Genomic DNA, 19,600 nt, shown 5'->3' on the forward strand with positions numbered 1-19,600 from the left:
AACAACAAAAAAGGCATCTGGCCAACTGAGATGAGCATTAGTAGCCCAAAGGATTATACCATAGATCTCCATTATTACTTTCTCTTTTTGACTTCCTGTGTTACTGTTTTGAGGCTGTAGCCCAGCCACTCTTGATATGTGTGGCTAATTTAGAAAGAGGGTCTATGGTACTTTGGCACTGTTTGTTTTGACCACTGGGGGGCATCGAAGCAAATGAGATAACAAAGGACATTTGGTTTCTTCAGTAGACTTAGGGTGCAGTAGAAGATACTGACTTGAGTCCATATGACCATGACTGATGTGAAAGTTGGGTGCCGGGGCAGAGAGCTTATGTCTGGTATATAGAAACAGGTGGCACATTTGAAAAGTACATAAAGTGCCTGTCCTTCCCACATTTGAAAAGTACATAAAGTGCCTGTCCTTCCCACTTAATGGCTGTAGCTCAGTGGCAGAACACTTGCCTATCTTGTGGGGAGCACTGGATTCGATTCTTAGCACCACACAAAAAGGAAACAAAGGCATGCTGGTCATCTACAACTCAAAAAATAATAATAATAATAATAAAGAAGTGCCTGTCCTTGTTTTTTTTTTTTTTCAGGTTTGACTCAGAAGGACAAGCCTTAGATGGTGTTTCCATCTCTGATCTGAAGAGTGGAGGAGTAGGAGGAAGCAACACCAATTGGAAAACCTTGTATGAGGTTAAATCAGAGAATCTGGGCCAAGGTGACAAGGTATCTTGTTCCTCACATTCACAAGATCATAGAAAATGTGTACAAAGGAATGAGTTTTGAAATGTGGTTTGTCTTGAAATCTGGTTTCTGATCAGAGCCATAATTCTTACCCAGGGCTCCCTGCCCAGAGGGTGACACAGTGGTTGAGAGTCACCACCAGAGTGAAGGGCTGTGCTTGCAAATGGGAATATGTTGTGGCCCCCTAGTATGTTGAGGCAGAAAATGTGAAAACTTCTTAGAGGGATCTTGAATAAGTGGTAATAACCAAGCTTTGTATAATATGAACTGACTTCACATCCATATTTCTTTTCCGCAAATCAAAGTGTCACATATCATGGAGACATTTTTTGAACAGAGCATTAGTCAGACTCAGTGTCAAGTGTCTAGCAGTTCCCATATGCTTTAACCTCTCATAGGCTGAGAGGACTGGCTCTGGTATTTGACTTAGTTGCAGCTTTCCTTTCAAGGTTTGTACTTAATGACCCCTATCCCATCTTGATCTAACCTGTTGTGTCAGTAAAGTATTTAAATCATTTATTTCTCTTTTATGCTTCCCCAAATAGCAATCCCTGCTCCTTTCTTGTCATCATATACGATTTAGGTTTTAGTCTCTTATTGTTTCATTTCACCGTACACCCCCATCCATCATTGTCATGAACAGCAACTTATGACGCTGTTATATAATATCTTGATAATGAAACATTGGACAAAGCTGTGTTGTCCTGTCACCCAAATTCTTTCTTAACTTAAAGGTAGACAATATGTAATAAGAAATCGGACATATAGGGCTGGGGATGTGGCTCAAGCGGTAACACACTCACCTGGCATGCATGGGGCGCTGGGTTCGATCTTCAGCACCAAATAAAAATAAAATAAAGATGTTGTATCCACCGAAAACTAAAAAATAAATATTAAAAAGTTCTCTCTCTCTCTCTCTTTAAAAAAAAAAAAAGAAAAGAAAGAAACAAAGAAATCAGACATATAAAATACCTGTCTGTACCTAGACTTCCAAGTTGAGTCTGGACCTAACCCACAAATACAGAAAACCACATGCATGCTGGGCATGTGCTCTACTGTTAGGCTCATTCCCAGCCATAGAACCATCTAAACTGGGTACTAGCCCTGGCTCATCCACATTGTTTTGCCTCTTTTGGTCTGAGGTATCTAAAGACACGGTGATGCTGACCTGACTCTGAATTCAGGGTACACCCAGAGTCAACTGCTACCTGCCAGTACTAAGATCTGAGATCCTCTATGGGGTGCTAAAAGAAAAGACAAATATCAACAAAAATCCCCAAAACAAGACTTATCCCTTGCTAGATTTACTCATTCATGATTTCTTTGCTTAGAAGGCACATCTCTTAGGCACTGGTATTTTTGTATTCTACTGAATGACTCAGACCAGGGGTTGGCAAACAAGGCCTAAGGTCTTGTCTAACCTGCCACCTATTATAAAGTTTTAATGGAACATAGCCACATGCTTCCATTTACATGCTAACCGTGGATCTTCTTGCCCCATAATAGAGGGTTGAGTAGTTGCAATAGAGTGTATTATTGAATAGCTCATTGGGCCTAAAATATTCACTTTTTTTTAATATTTATTTTTCAGTTGTAGTTCGAAACAATACCTTTATTTTATTGGTTTATATGTGGTGCTGAGGATTGAACCCAGGGCCCCTAATGTGCTAGGCAAGTGTTCTACCTCTGAGCCACAACCCCAGCCCTCACTGTTCAGCTTTTAGCAAAAAAAAATCTAGCTTTATCTCTGGCCTAGACAAAGATAAAGGTGAATCTAGGGCCTAGAAATCACAGTCCTTGATTTTCATGTGGGAGGATTGGTTAATCATAGCTGCATTAGATTTTTGTGATCTATATTAGTCTATTTCCTAGATTTGTAGCCTCTAGAGGGTCTGAGGCTAAGAAGGAACAAGTTTTGTCTTGCCTATAATCTTCAAAGATGAAAACAATGTCAGTTTTAATTAATTAATTGAGTCTAATTTAGAATGTTTTCTTGTGTTGATAAGGAATTATATGCTTTAAAACTTGGTTTACTACCTTTGTGGGTTTTGTAAGCAGTACAAATTATTTCTGAATTATTCAGAGTGCATGATTCCTTGTACTCACTTTGTGAGCTTAAGAATTTGAGTACATGTATGTAGGCTTTGAGCCACTTGTATGTAGGCTTTGAGCTGCCATTGAGTCCAGTCCTGAACATAGGCTTGGTGCTCAGTGTCCCATTGTCATTCTTTTCTTCTGAAGGCAGACTATTTTAGCTCTGTGGCAACAGTGGTATATCTTCGCAAAGAGAACTGTATGTACCAGGCTTGCCCAACTCAGGACTGCAATAAGAAAGTGATTGACCAACAGAATGGATTGTACCGCTGTGAAAAGTGCGACAGTGAATTTGCCAATTTTAAATACCGCATGATCTTGTCGGTAAGTAGAATAGGTAGATGAGAAGCAATGTGGTGTTTTTTGAGTCATTCCCACGTGCCAGGCACTGTGGATACAACAGCAGAAACAAGATCGTTCATGGTAGGAAGCTTACAGATGAGTAAGTGCTGAAGAGCTTATTACTGTTCTATAAATAAGGAAGGAAGGGCCTTTCACGCAACTGAATAGCAGTCTGTTTTCAGCTACTAAAAGCTTTTTTTTTTTTTTTTTTTTTTTTTAATGCCAGAAAGTTATGTTGAGATGCCCTGGCTGATTTCAGTCTTCTGTGCATGTCATACAGCTTACAGTATTGGTGGCACTCACCTGCTAACAGTTATGAAGATAAATTAATTTGAAATGGCATTTCTGGAGAGCAGTAATTGTACTTATACAGCCAGTGCCTATATTTAGTTATTTTTCTTATGGATAATTTGTTCTTCTAGCCATGGTAGGAATGTGACTGTGTGCTCCTATGGGATTGTTGCTTTTTTGTATTGTAAATATTGTTCATTTTTCTTTCATGACAGTAACTGGTAATGATACAATAAAACAGGCACTCTTGCATTTTTCCACACAATGATTTGGCAATAATATATCAGAAGCCTTAAAAATGTTTATATTTCCTGTCAGGAAGTTGGAAGGCTGAGGCAGGAGGATTGCAAGTTTGAGGGTAGCCTTGTCAACATGGCAGATTTATTTTTATTTTTATTTTTTTTTTGGCGGTGCTAGGGATTGAACCCAGGGCCTTATGCATGCGAGGCAAACATGAATTTTTTGGAATTTAAAAATAAATAAATAAAAAATAAAAAAAGTGCCAGGGACATAGTTCAGAGACATATGTTTCAATCCCCAGCACCACAAGGAAAAAAAAAAACTTTAGTTCATAGCACATTGCATCTGGAGGTAACCTAGATTCCATGTGCCTGGAGTTTGCATCTGGAGGAGAGTTTGGTTAGGCTCAGTCCCCACTCAGCTCTGAAATCACACATCCACAGCCTCCATATTAAACTCCTTTCTATATCTTTCACAGTTTTTAGGATATAGTACAGGTGCCCCTTAGCTTAAATGGATTACATCTTGATAAATCCATAGTAAGTGGAAAATATTCTAAGTTGAAAATTTATTTACTATACCTACCAAACATCATAGCTTAGCCTTAGCCTTACCTACCTTAAACATGCTCAGAACATTTTTAATAGCCTATAGCTGGGCAAAATCATGCAGCACAAAGCCTGTTTGGTTCCCCCCCCCCCATATTGATTGATTGATTGAGGAGGATTGAACCCAGGGGCACTGAGCTGCATTCCAACCTTTATTTTGAGGGAGGGTTTTGCTTGGTTGCTGAGGCTGGCCTCTAACCTGTGATCCTCCTCCCTCAACCTCCCAAGCTGAGGAATTGCAGGTGTACATCACCACACTCAGTTTACAAAACCCGTTTTATGATTAAAGTCTTGAATCTCATATAATTTATTGAATACTGAACTTAATGTGGAAAACAATTATTGAATGGTTATGATTTTTTCATGAGGTGAAAATTATTAAGTCAAATCACCCTAAGTTGGCAACTACGTTTATATGTAACGGTAATATTTTTTCTCTTGGAAATCATTTTAATGAGTGGAAAAAGTTAATCTCTCACTTTCAGTGTGTCTTTTATTATTTCTCTGTTGAAATAATAAAATTATGTGTTTTAGGCAAATATTGCGGATTTTCAAGAAAATCAGTGGGTGACTTGTTTCCAGGAGTCTGCTGAAGCTATCCTCGGACAAAACGCTGCTTATCTTGGGGAATTAAAAGAGAAGGTTAGCCACATATTTTATTATAGCTGTAATTATTCTCATAACAATGAGCACTTTTTGCTGTTTAATATTTTTTGGTTTCCTAATTTTGGGTGTTATATATCATTTATTAGTCTGGTGGTTATTTGTTATCACATCTGATTTTTTTCTAATTTTGTCCATTTTGAATGTGTATAACAATGAGGTAATGAAACAGGTGTATAAAAAAAGCTTTACAAATAAGGCACCTTTTTTGGGAAAGGGTTACTGGGGATTAAACACAGAGACAATTAACCACTGAGCTACATCCCCAGTTCTTTTTATTTTTAACTTTAAACACAGTCTAAGTTGCTTAGTGTCCCACTAAGTTGCTGAGGCTGGCTTTGAACTTGCAATCCTCCAGCCCCAGCCTCCCAAATCACTGCGATTATAGACATGTGCCACCAGGCCTGACAAAATAAAGCACCTGTTTATTCTATGTAGATACTATGTGTGCTTCTTATCACTCAAATTTGGATGGTAAATAACCCAGAATTTAGGTGTGCCTTTTTAATATAATAAATGCCTTCCAGAACATTTGAGTCAAATTCTATTTTAAATGCACACATGAGGTGCTTGCTATTAAAGATCATCAGATATAATTCTTATGAAGCAATTTTCTTTCATAAGATTTTACCCATTTTATTTTTACAAATTCGAATTTTTACATATTAGGATTATTTAGTGCAGAGAATAGACTACTAATTAGTAATTGCTCAGATGTAACATAGAAGACTAGTAAACCTGTATTTTCTAGGCCATGAAAATCGGCATCCATCTATATATATGTGTTGTCCCCACCCCCAGCCTCCCCATATTTCCTCCAAATTGGAATGCTTACAAAGGTCACAAAGAAAAGAGAATTTGCCATTTTTTTTCCTTTCTGTCCTTGGTTCTATTTGATTCTGTCCCCACTTCTATTTTAAATTGTCCATGAGATCTCTGAAAATAGTCACAAGTTCTTTTAATGTACATGTTGAAAGCCTAGAGAACAACTTTCATTTTTGGTCATATAATACTTATAAAATGTCTATATAATGAAGTTATTATTAGTTTTATATAAAGTTATTATAGTTTATTTTATGCATTTTTATGTAAGATATATTTTATAATCTCGCTTGCTTTACTAGAAGCAACAAGTTCTTTTACAAAAATAACTGGAATTGACTTTGAAGTGTGATAGTATCTTGTATCTATTTCATCTGGTCCTTTATTTTCATATCAGAGTTTAAGGCTCCAGTCAGCCTTTCAGGATTTTTTATGAGCTTATATTTGACTGTTTTTTTTTTTTTTTTTTTTTTTTTTAAAGAAAGAGTGGGGGAGAGAGAGAGAGAATTTTTTAATATTTATTTTTTTAGTTCTCGGCGGACACAACATCTTTGTTTGTATGTGGTGCTGAGGATCGAACCCTGGCCGCACGCATGCCAGGCGAGCGCGCTACCGCTTGAGCCACATCCCCAGCCCCAATATTTGACTGTTTTTACTGCTGGTGAATAAGGATATATAGGAACTCTTCCCTCCGGAAGCATAGTGGCTTTTTTTTTTTTTCCTTGTAGTACTGGGGATAGAACCATGACTTCATGCATGCTAGGCAAGTGCTCTACCATTGAGCTACACCCCCAGCCTTTTTTAAATTTCTTTTGTTTGTTTGTTTTATGTGGTGCTGGGGATCAAACCCAGTGCCTCACACATGCTAGGTAAGTGCTCTCCCAGTGAGCCCCAGCCCCAGCCCAGCCTTTTTTATTTCTGAATAAGGGTTGCACTAAGTTACCCAGGCTGGCCGAGACATGTGGTCCTCCTGCCTCAGCCTCTAGAGAGGTTGGGATTGTAGGTGTGTTCCACAGGGTCCAGGTGCAGAGCCGTGGTGCTCTTGGAGCATGTGTGCAGCCATGCTTTTCCTAATCTGGAAGAATAATGGCGGCTATATAATTCTCTTAAGGTTTAACATATAATTTTATTACATGTTGATAGCCCAGAGAATGACTATTTTGTTCAAGTAACATTTACGAAAAGAGGTCCATATGATAAAGCCATTTTCATGTTCCATATGCTTGCAAATTACTTATAGCAACTATTAGTTTTATATGTAAAGTTATTATAAGTTTATTTTATGTGTTTTATGCATACTTGCCTTACCAGAATCTTTTTTTTCCAATACAAAAACTTTAAGTAGCATTGAGGAATGCAAATAAGAGAGAAAGGACTGTGTTTTTAGATATTCCCAGACCTTTGCCCATTCTACCTGTCTATATGTACTTACTAAATTAGTATTTATACAGAGACTGAAATAATGAAATAAATGACAATTTGAACTTGAACTTATATTTTCTGGTGTTTTCCCACCTGGGTTTTTTGGGGTTTTTTTTCCTTTCCTTTTCTTTTTGGTACTTGACCACCGAGCCACATCTCCAGCATTGTTTTGTATTCTATTTAGAGACTGAATCTCACTGAGTTGCTTAACACTTCACTTTTTGCTGAGGCTAGCTTTGAACTTGTGATCCTCCTGCCTTTGCCTCCCCAGCTGCTAGGATTACAGGCATGCACCACCGCGCCTGGCTATATTTCTTATTTTGAGCAGGGTGTCTCTAAGTTATGCAGGCTGGCCTTGAACTTGAGATCCTCCTGCCTCAGTCTCTTTGAGAGTCTGGGATTGCAAGTATGCACCACCATACCCAGCTTTCTCACCAAATTCTTATATAAATTTTTTTTAGCGTTGATGGGCCTTTATTTTATTCATTTATTTATATGTGGTGCTGAGAATTGAACCCAGTGCCTCACACATGTGAGGCAAGTACTCTCCCGCTGAGCCACAACCTCAATTCCATCACAAACATTTGAAGTCTTAGAAATGTGTGTGTTTTTTTTTTTAAGAGAGAGAGAGAATTTTTTAATATTTATTTTTTAGTTTTTGGCGGGACACAACATCTTTGTTTGTATGTGGTGCTGAGGATCAAACCCGGGCCACACGCATGCCAGGCGAGCGTGCTACCACTTGAGCTACATCCCTAGCCCCTAGAAATGTGTTTTCTAAGAATGTTTTTAATTTTTCATATGTGGTAAAATAAACATAACATAAAACTTACCATTGTAACCATTTTGAAGCATGTAACTAACTGGCACTAACTGTATTCAAACAATAGCTCCCCATTCCCAACTTCTCCCAGCACCTGGCAACCACCATTCTGCTTCTGTGAATTTGATGACAGTCAGCCCTCTGCATCTGAAATTCAACCAACCACAGATCAAAAAAAATTTTTTGGAAAAAAAAAATTGCATCTAAGCTGAACACATATTTTTTCTTGTCATTATTTGCTGAACGATTCAGTATACAAAACTATTTACATAGTATTTACATTGTATTAGATATTAAAAGTAATCTAGAGATGATGTAAAGTGTATGGGAGAACGTTCACAGGTTCTATATAAATACTATGCTGTTTTATGTGAGGAACTTGAGTATCCTTTGGTATTTGTTTGAGGGGAGGTTATGGAAAAGGGAGGGAGACTGGTGTTGAAATTTTTAATAAAATTCTGCTTAAATGGTTTTATGTGATGAAACATCACTTGTAAGTCGTTTCTCAGTAATTTCAAGTGGGGCTGGGGGGGCATGATAATTCTAAAGGTACAGTGGCTACTTAACAGGGTGAGTCATGAGGACAGAAAATTCAAAACCAACCTAGGAAACAGTAAGACCCTGTCTCAAAAAATAAAAAGCTGGAGGATATAGCTCAGTGATAGAGCACCTACCTAGCATGTGCAAGAACCTGGTTCAGTCCCTAGCAACACACACATGCGACACACATGCTCTTATATAAGTAATCCAGTAGTTTCCATGTGTAGTTTGTTTTTGTTTTTGTTTTTTGGTGGTACTGGGGATTGAACTCAGGGCCTTGTGCATGCAAAGCAAGCACTCTACCAACTGAGCTATATCCCCAGCCCCCATGTGTAGTTTTTTATGTTTGTTTTTTACAGAATGAGCAGGCATTTGAAGAAGTTTTCCAGAACGCCAACTTTCGATCTTTCACATTCAAAATCAGGGTCAAACTGGAGACCTACAATGTAAGTAAGGTCATCAGAGACAGAAGGGTTAACAGTGGGAAATGACTGCTCCCCAGCAACGTTCCGGTATTGGAGTCTTTGAGTGGCCTATTGAATGCCTGACCCACAGCTGAGCACCCTGTGTTCATTACTTGTGGAACTTTCCTTGCACTGAGGCACTCTTACCCCATTGTCAGCTGAGGAAACAGACTCAGGTTCAATGTCTTGTTTGAACATCTAGGCAGGGAAATGCTGTCTATATGGCTCTTTTCATTAGAATCTGGGTTTTTGTTTGGTTTGGTATTCTTGTCTGTGTACTGATAAAAAAATGGTGATGTGTATACTAAACTCACAGCTCTTATAAGTTTAATCAACATATGAAACAAAGGTCACATATAGTTAAAATTACCTTGAAAATTCCTTTAATTGCCCATGTCCTACGGTTGTGTAGCATGATAAGCAGCTTTCACTGAGCACTGTCAGCCACTGTCCTACATCCTTTACATGTGTTGTCTCACTTGATCCTCACAGTACCCCCTGTGGTGCCCCCATTTTGCCAATGAAAAATGCAGGCATGCTGAGATTGAGTCTCTGGCCTGAAAGTCATGTGCTAGCAAGCAACAGACCTGAGATTCCAACCCAAGCTGTTGGACTTCCAAGCTTTTCTCCTAACCGTTTTTTAAAATATCAGTATATTTAATAATGTACTGAGCACTCGGGAGTGTGAGAGCTGCTAGCTGGACCATGCAACCTCTGGGCATCACCCTTTCTGCCTCTAAAGGCACTACTCAGTCCCTGGAGATAATATATGAGTGAGAAGGAAGAAGTCTGCCAACCTTTGCCAGCTGCAGCATTTAACTCATTCTGTATTATCAGACTTTGGGTGAGATGTTTGTAAGCATTAAATGAGATGGATGTCAAATAGCAGTGTGATATGACAGGAGGGAATGGATTGGGCTAAAGAGGGATTTTAGGGTCACTTAAGTCCCCTCTTGTTACGGACAAGGAAAATGATCAGAGCTGAGACGGGGCCACCCCCTCTGCTATAGGTGCTTTTTTTTTTGACAACAGCTCAGCTTTTCTTGAGATGAAAATCAGCTTTCAAACAAGCTGTGTGGCTTTGGGCAAGTCACTTATCCTCTCGGGGCTCCTATTTGCCCCCCTGTAAAAAGAATAAAGACTAGAGATGCCCCTCAAAGCCATTCAGTTAGACTTTGAGGTCTCTGAGTGTTGAGCGCCTGAGGATAGGAAGGAAAGGGCCTGCACGAAGCGGAGATGTTTTGGCTACTGTCCCAGCCCTGAGAATTTTGGGCTAGGCTCTCACACACAGTGTTTTCTTTGTGGGAATTACTGAACTCTGAATCAGTGTGTCTGTTTCCTCCTGCTGGGCTTGTTGAAATCACTGAAGCAAAGCAGGTTATCACCACTGCTCCATGCCAGGGCTTCTATCACTCACAAACCGCTTTTCTCATTTCAAAGGATGAGTCTCGAATTAAGGCCACTGTGATGGACGTGAAGCCGGTGGACTATAGAGACTACGGCAAAAGACTGATCATGAACATCAGGAGAAACGCGGCGATGTAAGAGAGCAGTGCAGCGCTGATTGGGCAGAAGTTTGAAAGCTAAAATGGAGTCAGTCTCGTTCCTACCCCCACATGATAGTCAAGAGTTAGAGCACCTCTGTGGTGGACTGGCAGTTTCCCTCTGAGTGCCTCATGGGACCCAGGCAAAGGACAAAGTGCTCAGAGGGCTGTAGTGCAAACTCTCAGACCCAGGCCCTCCCTCTGACTTCAGGCTTTTGCTAATTTTATTAAAATTTCTTTATCTTCAAGCAGCAATTATGTCACAAGTAATTGACCCTAACTCTGCAAACAGTGAATTAAATTATGTCACTCAAGTTTTGCTTCTCCAGTGGTGACGCCTTCAACTTGGGTTCCTCCTGCAGGGAGCTAGGCGCGTTGGTGAGGAACCCAGGCATTGAGTCTGTGTGTCTTCCTGGAATTCAGAGCCTCTCTCCAGAGGTGCCACATCATCGTTAAAGCTTGGAATGGCGGTAGGGTAGAATTATTAATCAAAGGCATATCTTTATATCTGAAGACTATCCTTCCTTCAGGGTTTAATAGATTTAATAGACTGCGTCAGATGGGTCTGATATTAATCAAAATTGTTTCTTGTGAGGATGGCTGATAAGCATTGACTTGCTGTCCCCCAGGGACATGCAGGCAACTACAAAGCATTGCTGGAGTTTTCACTTCGATTAATGCTGCATTTGGTTGGTGAACGACACTGTGTCTACCTGTACATCATTTCTTGTGTTTGTGTGTTTCATTTCTTGATTAAAGCTACGTTAAATAGAAAGGATTTTGAAGAGAAGAAGCCTTTTGTTTCCCTTACTTTGTTTTAATAAACAGTATATTCTATGCATGTGAATCCTACTTTCTTTGAATGCAAAGGGTTCTTGTAACTGGAAAGCAATTAATTAGCCTTCATAATAAATGTTCACTTGGGAGAGATGTTAACTCGTTACAAACTTGGAGATTAGTCCAAGGCCTGGAGATCATTCTTGCTAATGTTTGCAACCCCAAAATGCATCTTTAAAAGAATGAAAACACAAAAAAGAAAAGCCATTGTGCCCAAGAATGCTGATGATCTGGCACTTTGGGATTTTTATTGATGTTTACACAGCAGTCTAACACCAACCAGGCTTTGAAATGTGTACAGACAGTGAGCCAGTAAGAAAACAGTAATTATGCTACTGGGCTTTTCAGTCAGCAAGAGCATGCTTGCGCTGTGTGTTCCTAATCATATTAATTATCTATCCAGTTGCTGCAACACACCGCTTGGCATTTGCTGCACATCTCTCCAAGTATGCGGGCAGTGTTGCAGTCGGCCTGCAGCTGCGGTCCTGGTTTTTAATTTGTGTAGATGCAGCATGTGGAGGCTTTGTGGACCCCAAGAGTGATGCCACCCTGTCTGTTTCATCCTCAGCTCTCCTTTTTCAAGAGGAAGCAGCCAACCTTAGACTGAATGATTCCAATTGCTGAGAACAGACAGAATGGCTTCCTTTGAGGCCCACTGAGGGTTGAGATTCATTGCTCCTTACCCTTCCCTCATCTCAGAAGAAGGGAATTGGGTTGCACTTGATTCTCTGGCTGAGGTCTCACCAATATTTAAGGAAACTCTTTTTCTGTCTGACCTTGCTGATCAAGCATTGACTAGAAAATTATAGTCTTCAGTGCTGTTTGGGATTGACAAATTGTGGGTTGGAGATGGTAATCTAGCTTTCAGTCCAGTAACCAGTCTTTTATATCTACTATTCCCGACATTCCTCCTTTTCCCCAGCATGTATCTGTCTGCCCAGTGAAGGGGACTGACTAGCAGCCCTACCAGCATATGTCCGAGGATGCTGGACCAGTCTCCATACTTGGTCCTTGGCCAGTGCAAGGAAAGCAGCATATCTACATGGATGCGATTAGAAACCCAGGGGGAGTGAGAGGGAGGGGGCTCCCTGGAGGGAGGATGCTTAACAGATTTCCCTACTAAAAAATCAGATCACCAGCAGAGCAGCCTCAGAAATTGGCTCCACTGTTTTGCTTTTAAGAGATTTAGGTCCCAGAGGGTTGCCTAAGTAGATTCTGGCCCACAGTTCTTAGAATTCTCTTGGATATAGTTTACCTCGAAAGGCCGTTCATGTTGTTGTATTTCTCATCTTTCACTTAGAGATCAATGTTTATTTTGCGTACAGCGTGACATCAGCATTAAGCAATTAGGGAAAAAATCTAATCATTTCGCCTTTATTTTAAATGGTTCTTGAATTCTCCTCAGTCTCATTGTGAAAAAAGAAAAAATAAATAAATAAAAAGGTAATAATCTGATTTCTGTCCATATTTTCAGTGTTTTATGCTTTCCATTAAAGCCTTACTAATCTCTAGTGTGCTGTTCTGACTTTTTTTTTTATTTAACTGCAGGGTCAAAACTGCCCTTCTCCCCCACCTTTTTTTTTTTTTTTTCCTGAGTGGCCTGTCTTTGAAAAGTATAAATAATATTGATCGTGGTATTTAATACGCTAATGAAACCCATAGTTATTGACTACATAATTAATATACTGTCTAAAAGTGAAGTTTGGCAGCCCAGTATATAAAGGTTTATATTGACTTGTGTTTCTTTGGCAATAAGCCTGCCAAGGCTTTATTTATAGAAAATGAAACAGGTTGCTCAGCCTTTCCTCCTTTGCACTTGTTAGAAGGCCACTCCTGATCCTCTAATAAACTGATAGTTTCCTTCTCTCAAAGAGTGAGTTTGGTAGTTGTTTTTTAATCCTCCACATTTTTGTATGGCTTGCTACATCTTAGTCTTATAATCTACTCTGTGGGGAGAATTCTGGCTTTTACAAACATCTTTGGAAATAATTATTCTCTCAAAAAGAATACAACAGTTTAGATGTTTTATTTTCACTTGTTGGAAGGGATCTTAACACAATGAGTTTATTTATTTTATTATTTAGCTTGTTAAGTATTTGTTAGTACTTGCTGGGCATGGTGGTGCACACCTGTAATCCCAGCAGCTTGGGAAGCTGGGACAGGAGAATCGTGAGTTCAAAGCCAGGCTCAGTAAAAGTGAGGTGCTGAGCAGCTCAGTGAGACCCTGTCTCTAAATAAAATAGGAAATAGGGCTGGGATGTGGTTCAGTGGTCGAGTGCCCCAACCCCTGTACCAACAACAAAAAGAATTGTTAGTACTTACTGAAGAAAAAATAAAGGGGAAATTTGGACCATTGATAATTATTTTTCTGTATCCAGCGATAATCTGCCACGGAGCTATATCCTCAGCCTTTTTTTTTTTTTTTTGGTACTGGGAACTGAACTGAACTCAACCACTGAGCCATATCCCCAGCCCTTTTTATTTTTTATTTTGAGACAAAGTCTCACTGAGTTGTTGACCTTGAACTGGCAGTCCTCTGGCTTCAGTCTCTTTAGTAGGGGATCACTGTCACGCCACGCCCAGGTGGATCATTACTTCTTATGCAAGTAATCCACATTTATTTTAGAAAAATAACTTGGAAACAAGAAAAAATCATCCATAATCCCATCAACCAGCAATAACCACTTGTTTAATTACTTTCTGTGTATATATAAATGTGGGTAAATAACAGGTTTTAAACCAAAGAGGGTGGAGGTCATTAGTCGCAGCTGTGATAGAGCACTTGCCTAGTATGCATGAGGCCCTGGGTTTCATCCCCAGTGTCACAAAAGAATGAAATGGGATCATACCATTTTGTAACATCTAGCACTAGATGATGGAGATCTTCTTTGATGAAAATAGATCTGCATCATTTTAAGTGGTATTTGGGTATTCGGATGTGTATATTTATGGAGCCGAATCGATCTTGACAGATTCTTCTACTTTTTAAATTGTTATAAACTCAGGTTCACATGGGCATGAACAGGTTTTCTTCACAGCATTGTGAAAATACACGCTTGTGCTTCTTGTCCTGTTAGGTTCTCTGATTGTTTTTCTGTTGCCCAAGTCCAGTGATAACTCGTCTTACCCTGTTTGTCATCGAGAGCCGGCAGGTAATTTGAGCAGACCCTTTAGAAGTTGGTAGATGAATGGAGGGAGAGTGGGAAGGGAAGCTTTGGAGCCATCCCTGGTTTTACCACCTACCCAAGGGATGCGGGTGGTGACCACCAAGAGGCCTGAACCCTTGTTTTCTGCCAGCATAGCAGAGATGGCTTCCCAGGAGCACAATTGACTTGCTTTATAAATCAACCTGATTCTTCCTCTAAAGCTATTAGTTACTGATCCTTAAATCTTTTAATTATGTTTGTGATAGAAATTTTGGTAGGTCGTTGAGAAAAGCACCTGGTCAGTTGTCTCCTTGGCCACCTGTTCTAGCCTCCTTGATTTTATGTGTATGTAACGTGTGATGTTTTTAGCTGGGAATTGAACCCGGGGCACTTTACCACTGAGCCACATCTTTGGTCTTTTTTATTTTGTTTTGAGACAGGGTCTCACTAAGTTGCTTAGGACCTCCCTAAATTGTTGCTGAGGGTGGCCTTAAACTTGCAATCCTCCTGCCTCAGCCTCCCGAGTAGCTGGGATTATGGGAGTGCACCATTGCACCCAGCTATTTATTTACTTTTGAGCTAGGGCCTCAGACATGCTAAGCATGTGCTCTACCATGGAGCTATATCCCCTCTAGATGGCTTTAAATCAAGGTACTCATTCCCAGGAACTGTGGTCTATTTGGAGTAAGGCTTGGGGCTACATAGTCATATCAGTGAAATTAAAATTCAGTAGATGGCAAGATCACTGGAGACGGGAGTCATCAGCAAAGACTGCACTAAGAAACAAGTGAGTTGAGACATTTGGACTGCAACCTTCATTTAGGTCAGGGGCTGACTGACTGCATGGAAGAATGCATGCCACAGCTGATCACAGTTACTCATTCTACATTCGTCACTCATGGAGGAAACTATGTAGAAGCCATAGAAGTTGGGAGAAGGCCCCAGAAGTTGGTACCCTGTGTGAATAATGTTTGATGGGGTTTGGGATAAGAGATTCCTACTTGCGGGCTGGGGTTGTGGTTCAGCGGTAGAGCGCTTGCCTAGCACGTGTGAGGCCCTGGGTTCGATCCTCAGCACCACATAAAGATAAATAAAATAAAGGTATTGTGTCCAACTACTAAAAAAAAAAAGAGAGAGAGAGAGAGATTCCTACTTGCTTTAACTGTCATCAGACCCCAATTTGTATGGAGCTTGTCATGATAGCTGGTGACTTGCCAGCAAACTTGTGGATGTATTTAAGGCTTTGAACCAAACACCTGGCTTTCAGTTTCGCCCAGGCTCTTTATGGCTGTTACCTTGTAACCCTACTTCTTAGCTGATGGTAAATCTCAAAATGTCCAATTTTCAAGAAAACAACTTTTTGGGGTGGGGATGTGGCTCACGCGGTAGCGCACTCGCCTGGCATGCGTGCGGCCCGGGTTCGATCCTCAGCACCACATACAAAGATGTTGTGTCCGCTGAAAACTAAAAAATAAATATTAAAATTCTCTCTCGGGGCTGGGGATGTGGCTCAAGCGGTAGCGCGCTCGCCTGGCATGCGTGTGGCCCGGGTTCGATCCTCAGCACCACATGCAAACAAAGATGTTGTGTCCGCCAAAAAGTAAAAAAAAATAAAAAAGAATTGTTGGAGTTAAAAAAAAAATTTTCTCTCGCTCTCTCTCTCTCTCTCTCTCTCTCTCTCTCTTTAAAAACAAAACAAAAAAGAAAACAACTTTTGTTTTTTCAGCCTTGAAATAGACAGGTGAGGGGGCTGGGGATATAGCTCAGTTGGTAGAGTGCTTGCCCTGCATGCACAAGGCCCTGGGTTCAATCCTCAGTACCACCAAAAAAAAAAAAAAAAAAAGACTGGTGAAAAATTTAATCCCAACCGCCTCACATTTAATATTTATACCCATTTCAAAAGTGATCAGGTAAACTTTTAATAATGGTGGGCCATTCTTATAAAATTGTACCTGTTCTCTAGTGTATTACCCAGTTTGGTAATTGGAAGTTGGTGCTGTCATTAAAAATGACAGCTTCTTCAGATAACCTGCCTGGTGCTTGTAAAATGCAGATAACCCATCCTATATTTAACTTGTGTGTGGTATAGCTTCCTTTCAGTAGTTAGGTAACCAAGGGGCTGGTGCCTCCAGCAGGAGAGCTCCCAGCAGGGAGCAGCAGCTCTGTGCTTATGAATACCCTGCCCTGAAGTGGAGCCAGAACAACCGGGACTTTTTAAAAATAAGCCCCAATTGGACTCTCATCTCCTCTCACCGTTGACACTGCTGTTCATGTTGAAGTTTATTTATATCTTCAGTCAGCCATGGTACAGAGGTCATTTCTATTGGCCTAAAATTTTAAAGGCTTATAGTTTTGCCTAGGAAAGCTGATCTCCTCAGCACTCAGGCTTGTAATGCCGAGCTTGACTTCTGCAGAAGCATTTCTGCTTCCATAACACCCTCTCTCCCACCACCGTGGCCACCGATCTCCTTCTCCACTGTTTATTTAAAATCTGAATAGCTTTATAAGGTACATCCCTGCAAATGAGCTCTCTTCTAATGGGCTCTCTCTAGGCAGCAAACCTTCCATAAAGGAACCACTAATTAAGCAAAAAAAAAAAATTGTCTTGCTTAGCCATGTTTCAGGAATCCAGCAGTCAGTTTAGAATATGGCAGCATCCTTCTTTATAGCCGTGATATTAATAATATTCTTTTGTCTCATACCAGAGTGTTTGGCTAGGGGTATGTGTGTGTGCATGTGTCTGTATTCCTGTTCCTGTCTTGCTCTCCATCTTTTCTTTAAATATTTATTTACTTTTTAGTTTTAGGTGGACACAATATCTTTATTTTATTTTTATGTGGTGCTGAGGATCAAACCCAGTGCCTCATGTGTGCTAGGTGAGCACTCTACCACTGAGCCACAACCCCAGCCCTTGCTCTCCATCTCTTAAGAGGAAGATTTGTTCCCGTAGACTTATTTTTTGTGAAAATCCTTATTAAAGTTACTCTTTAAGGATCAAACCCATGCCGAGCCTTCCTGGTTGAAAGAGGTGCTGTGGGAAAGTGTGTCGATTTGCAGTGGAGGCACGCACAAGCTTTCTGGGAAGATGCCTGTCAGTCATCTTGTGGTGAGGGCTTGAACGGTGCTCTCTCTGTCTCCATCTGAGGGCGAATTGAAGGTGTTAGCAGGCTTAACCGGCCAGCATCACTCATGGCCGATGTGCACACCACAGCTGCATGCTACACAAGCCTCCTAATGGAACCTTTAGCTCCTGGAGCCAATTCTCATTTTGTGTGTGTTATTAAAGTGCGGGTGACTAGGAAAAGCAGAGCCCTCTTAATTAGAGAGCGACATTCTTGCATAGTAGTAGTGTTCCATTCGTGGCATAATTGTCACAGCAAATTACCAGTTAGGTTAAATATTGAGCTGGTAGCTCTCGGAGCTTCAATTATTTGCTCCACCCTGCCCTCCCTATCCCCTCCTACCCTCACCATCACCTGCTATCCTGCACTTCTAACTTGATCTTCTGCCAAGTGGTAGCTTTTAAGTGAGGCTTAGAGAAGATACACTTTACAGCAGGAGCAATAAATCTGGCTTTGGGCAAGTTATAGAATGCCAGGAACATCTGAACAAGGGGTGGGTGCAAATTTTTGCTCCGTGTATGGGGGTGTGCTGGGTCATCTAAGTCCAGCTACAACCCACTCGGTCCATCAGTATATCTAACACGGGTGTCTCTAATGTGAGAACACTGCTTAAAACACCCCGGGAAATGTAAGATGAAGTCCCTTCTCCGGATGTTAAATCGGGGAGGGGAAGGCTCACAAAATGGAAGAACGTGCTTTATCAACAAGCAGAGTGATTCAGAGCAGATCGAGTATGTGGTGCAGGAGAAGAGTCTAGTGGAGGGAAGGGGGGACAAGCTGGTAGAGGCAGCCACACAACTTGCAAGCTGTCATTGTGAAGGTTCGAGAAATGGATTGGCAGGAGGAAAAGAAAAACCCATTTCATGCTGAAGGGACAGCACACTGTGTAGGAGAATATAAAATAGGCGCAGGTGATACCAAGGAAATTAGCTTGGTTTGAGTGGTAGATCTTCGTGGAAAAATAATAAATGAGATTGCTGAACATCAGGAGAACGACCTGGATCTTGATTTCCTTGGAGCTTAATACTTAAGCCCTGTGGAATGTAGGTCTTCGTGAGTGTTCTTTGTCGTTAATTGACCTTTCTGTTGCTCATGGAGCTGGTGAGCTTGCAAGCTAGGTCCACAGGAAGATTGCTCCAGCGCAGCCCGCCTCTGCTTAGCCAACTAAATCGCTGAGGAAATCCTGCAGGGGATGTTATTGGAGTGTTGTACACTCGATTCCTCACAAGCTTCATGCTGGGCTGCTCATTTCCTTTGGACAAAGATAGACTGGCTCCCTCTCTTGTTGATGGAATGAAAATTCTCTCTTGCATTATGGCTCATGTGATAACTTTGGTGGCGGTGGTGTGGGGATAATGAAGAGTCTCTTAATGGCTCTAGTTAAACCCGGTAATATCACTCTGTCAAACTTCAGCTGATTGTGGGAATCTAACCCAGTTTTTTTTTTTTTTTTTAATTTCTAAACATCTAAAACCTGCCACTGGCATCTTCAAAGCACTAATAAGGCGCCAGCCCTCATTTGTCTTTTTCCTGGAACATACTTATAAGCTAATTTCTTGACTCTAGAATAATGCCCCTCAGCTCCCCAACCAGAGGTCAGATTCCTTGGTTAGGCTTAGGAAGTTGGAGTGATTTCCACCACAACGTCACCCATCTTGGGCTTTTAGCCACCAGCATGCTGGTTTAGTACCCCCAAAGGAGGAGAACTCATTTTGTTCTGCAAAAGGGGGAAATGAATTTGCTTCAGGACCTGCCTAGGTCTAATTAGTCTAGAAGCAGGGTTTGCCCTGTGTATGAGGCGCGCGTGCACGTGTCTGGCGGTGTGTGCACGTGTGTTGTGTGCACGTGTGTGCCTCAGCTACGTAACACGTGCGCCTCAGCCATGGCTGCCGT

The 19,600-nt window shown here is 40.9% G+C and overlaps 1 protein-coding gene across 1 annotated transcript in view; it reads left to right on the plus strand.

Moving 5' to 3' along the window:
- Rpa1 (replication protein A1) overlaps positions 1-11,443 on the plus strand; it is a 54,264-nt gene extending 42,821 nt beyond the window's left edge. The window contains exons 13-17 of the mRNA XM_046447003.2: positions 599-731; positions 2,991-3,167; positions 4,859-4,966; positions 8,954-9,040; positions 10,499-11,443. Of these exons, the coding sequence (XP_046302959.1) occupies positions 599-731; positions 2,991-3,167; positions 4,859-4,966; positions 8,954-9,040; positions 10,499-10,603 (610 nt within the window). The 3' untranslated portion in view covers positions 10,604-11,443. The remainder of the gene's footprint in view (positions 1-598; positions 732-2,990; positions 3,168-4,858; positions 4,967-8,953; positions 9,041-10,498) is intronic.
- The last annotated feature ends 8,157 nt before the right edge of the window (positions 11,444-19,600 follow it).

This window comes from Marmota monax, unplaced genomic scaffold, assembly GCF_021218885.2.
Source record: "Marmota monax isolate L192 unplaced genomic scaffold, Marmota_monax_Labrador192_F-V1.1 WCK01_AAM20220418_F8-fsc00138, whole genome shotgun sequence".
In the NCBI taxonomy this organism is placed as follows: domain Eukaryota; kingdom Metazoa; phylum Chordata; class Mammalia; order Rodentia; family Sciuridae; genus Marmota; species Marmota monax.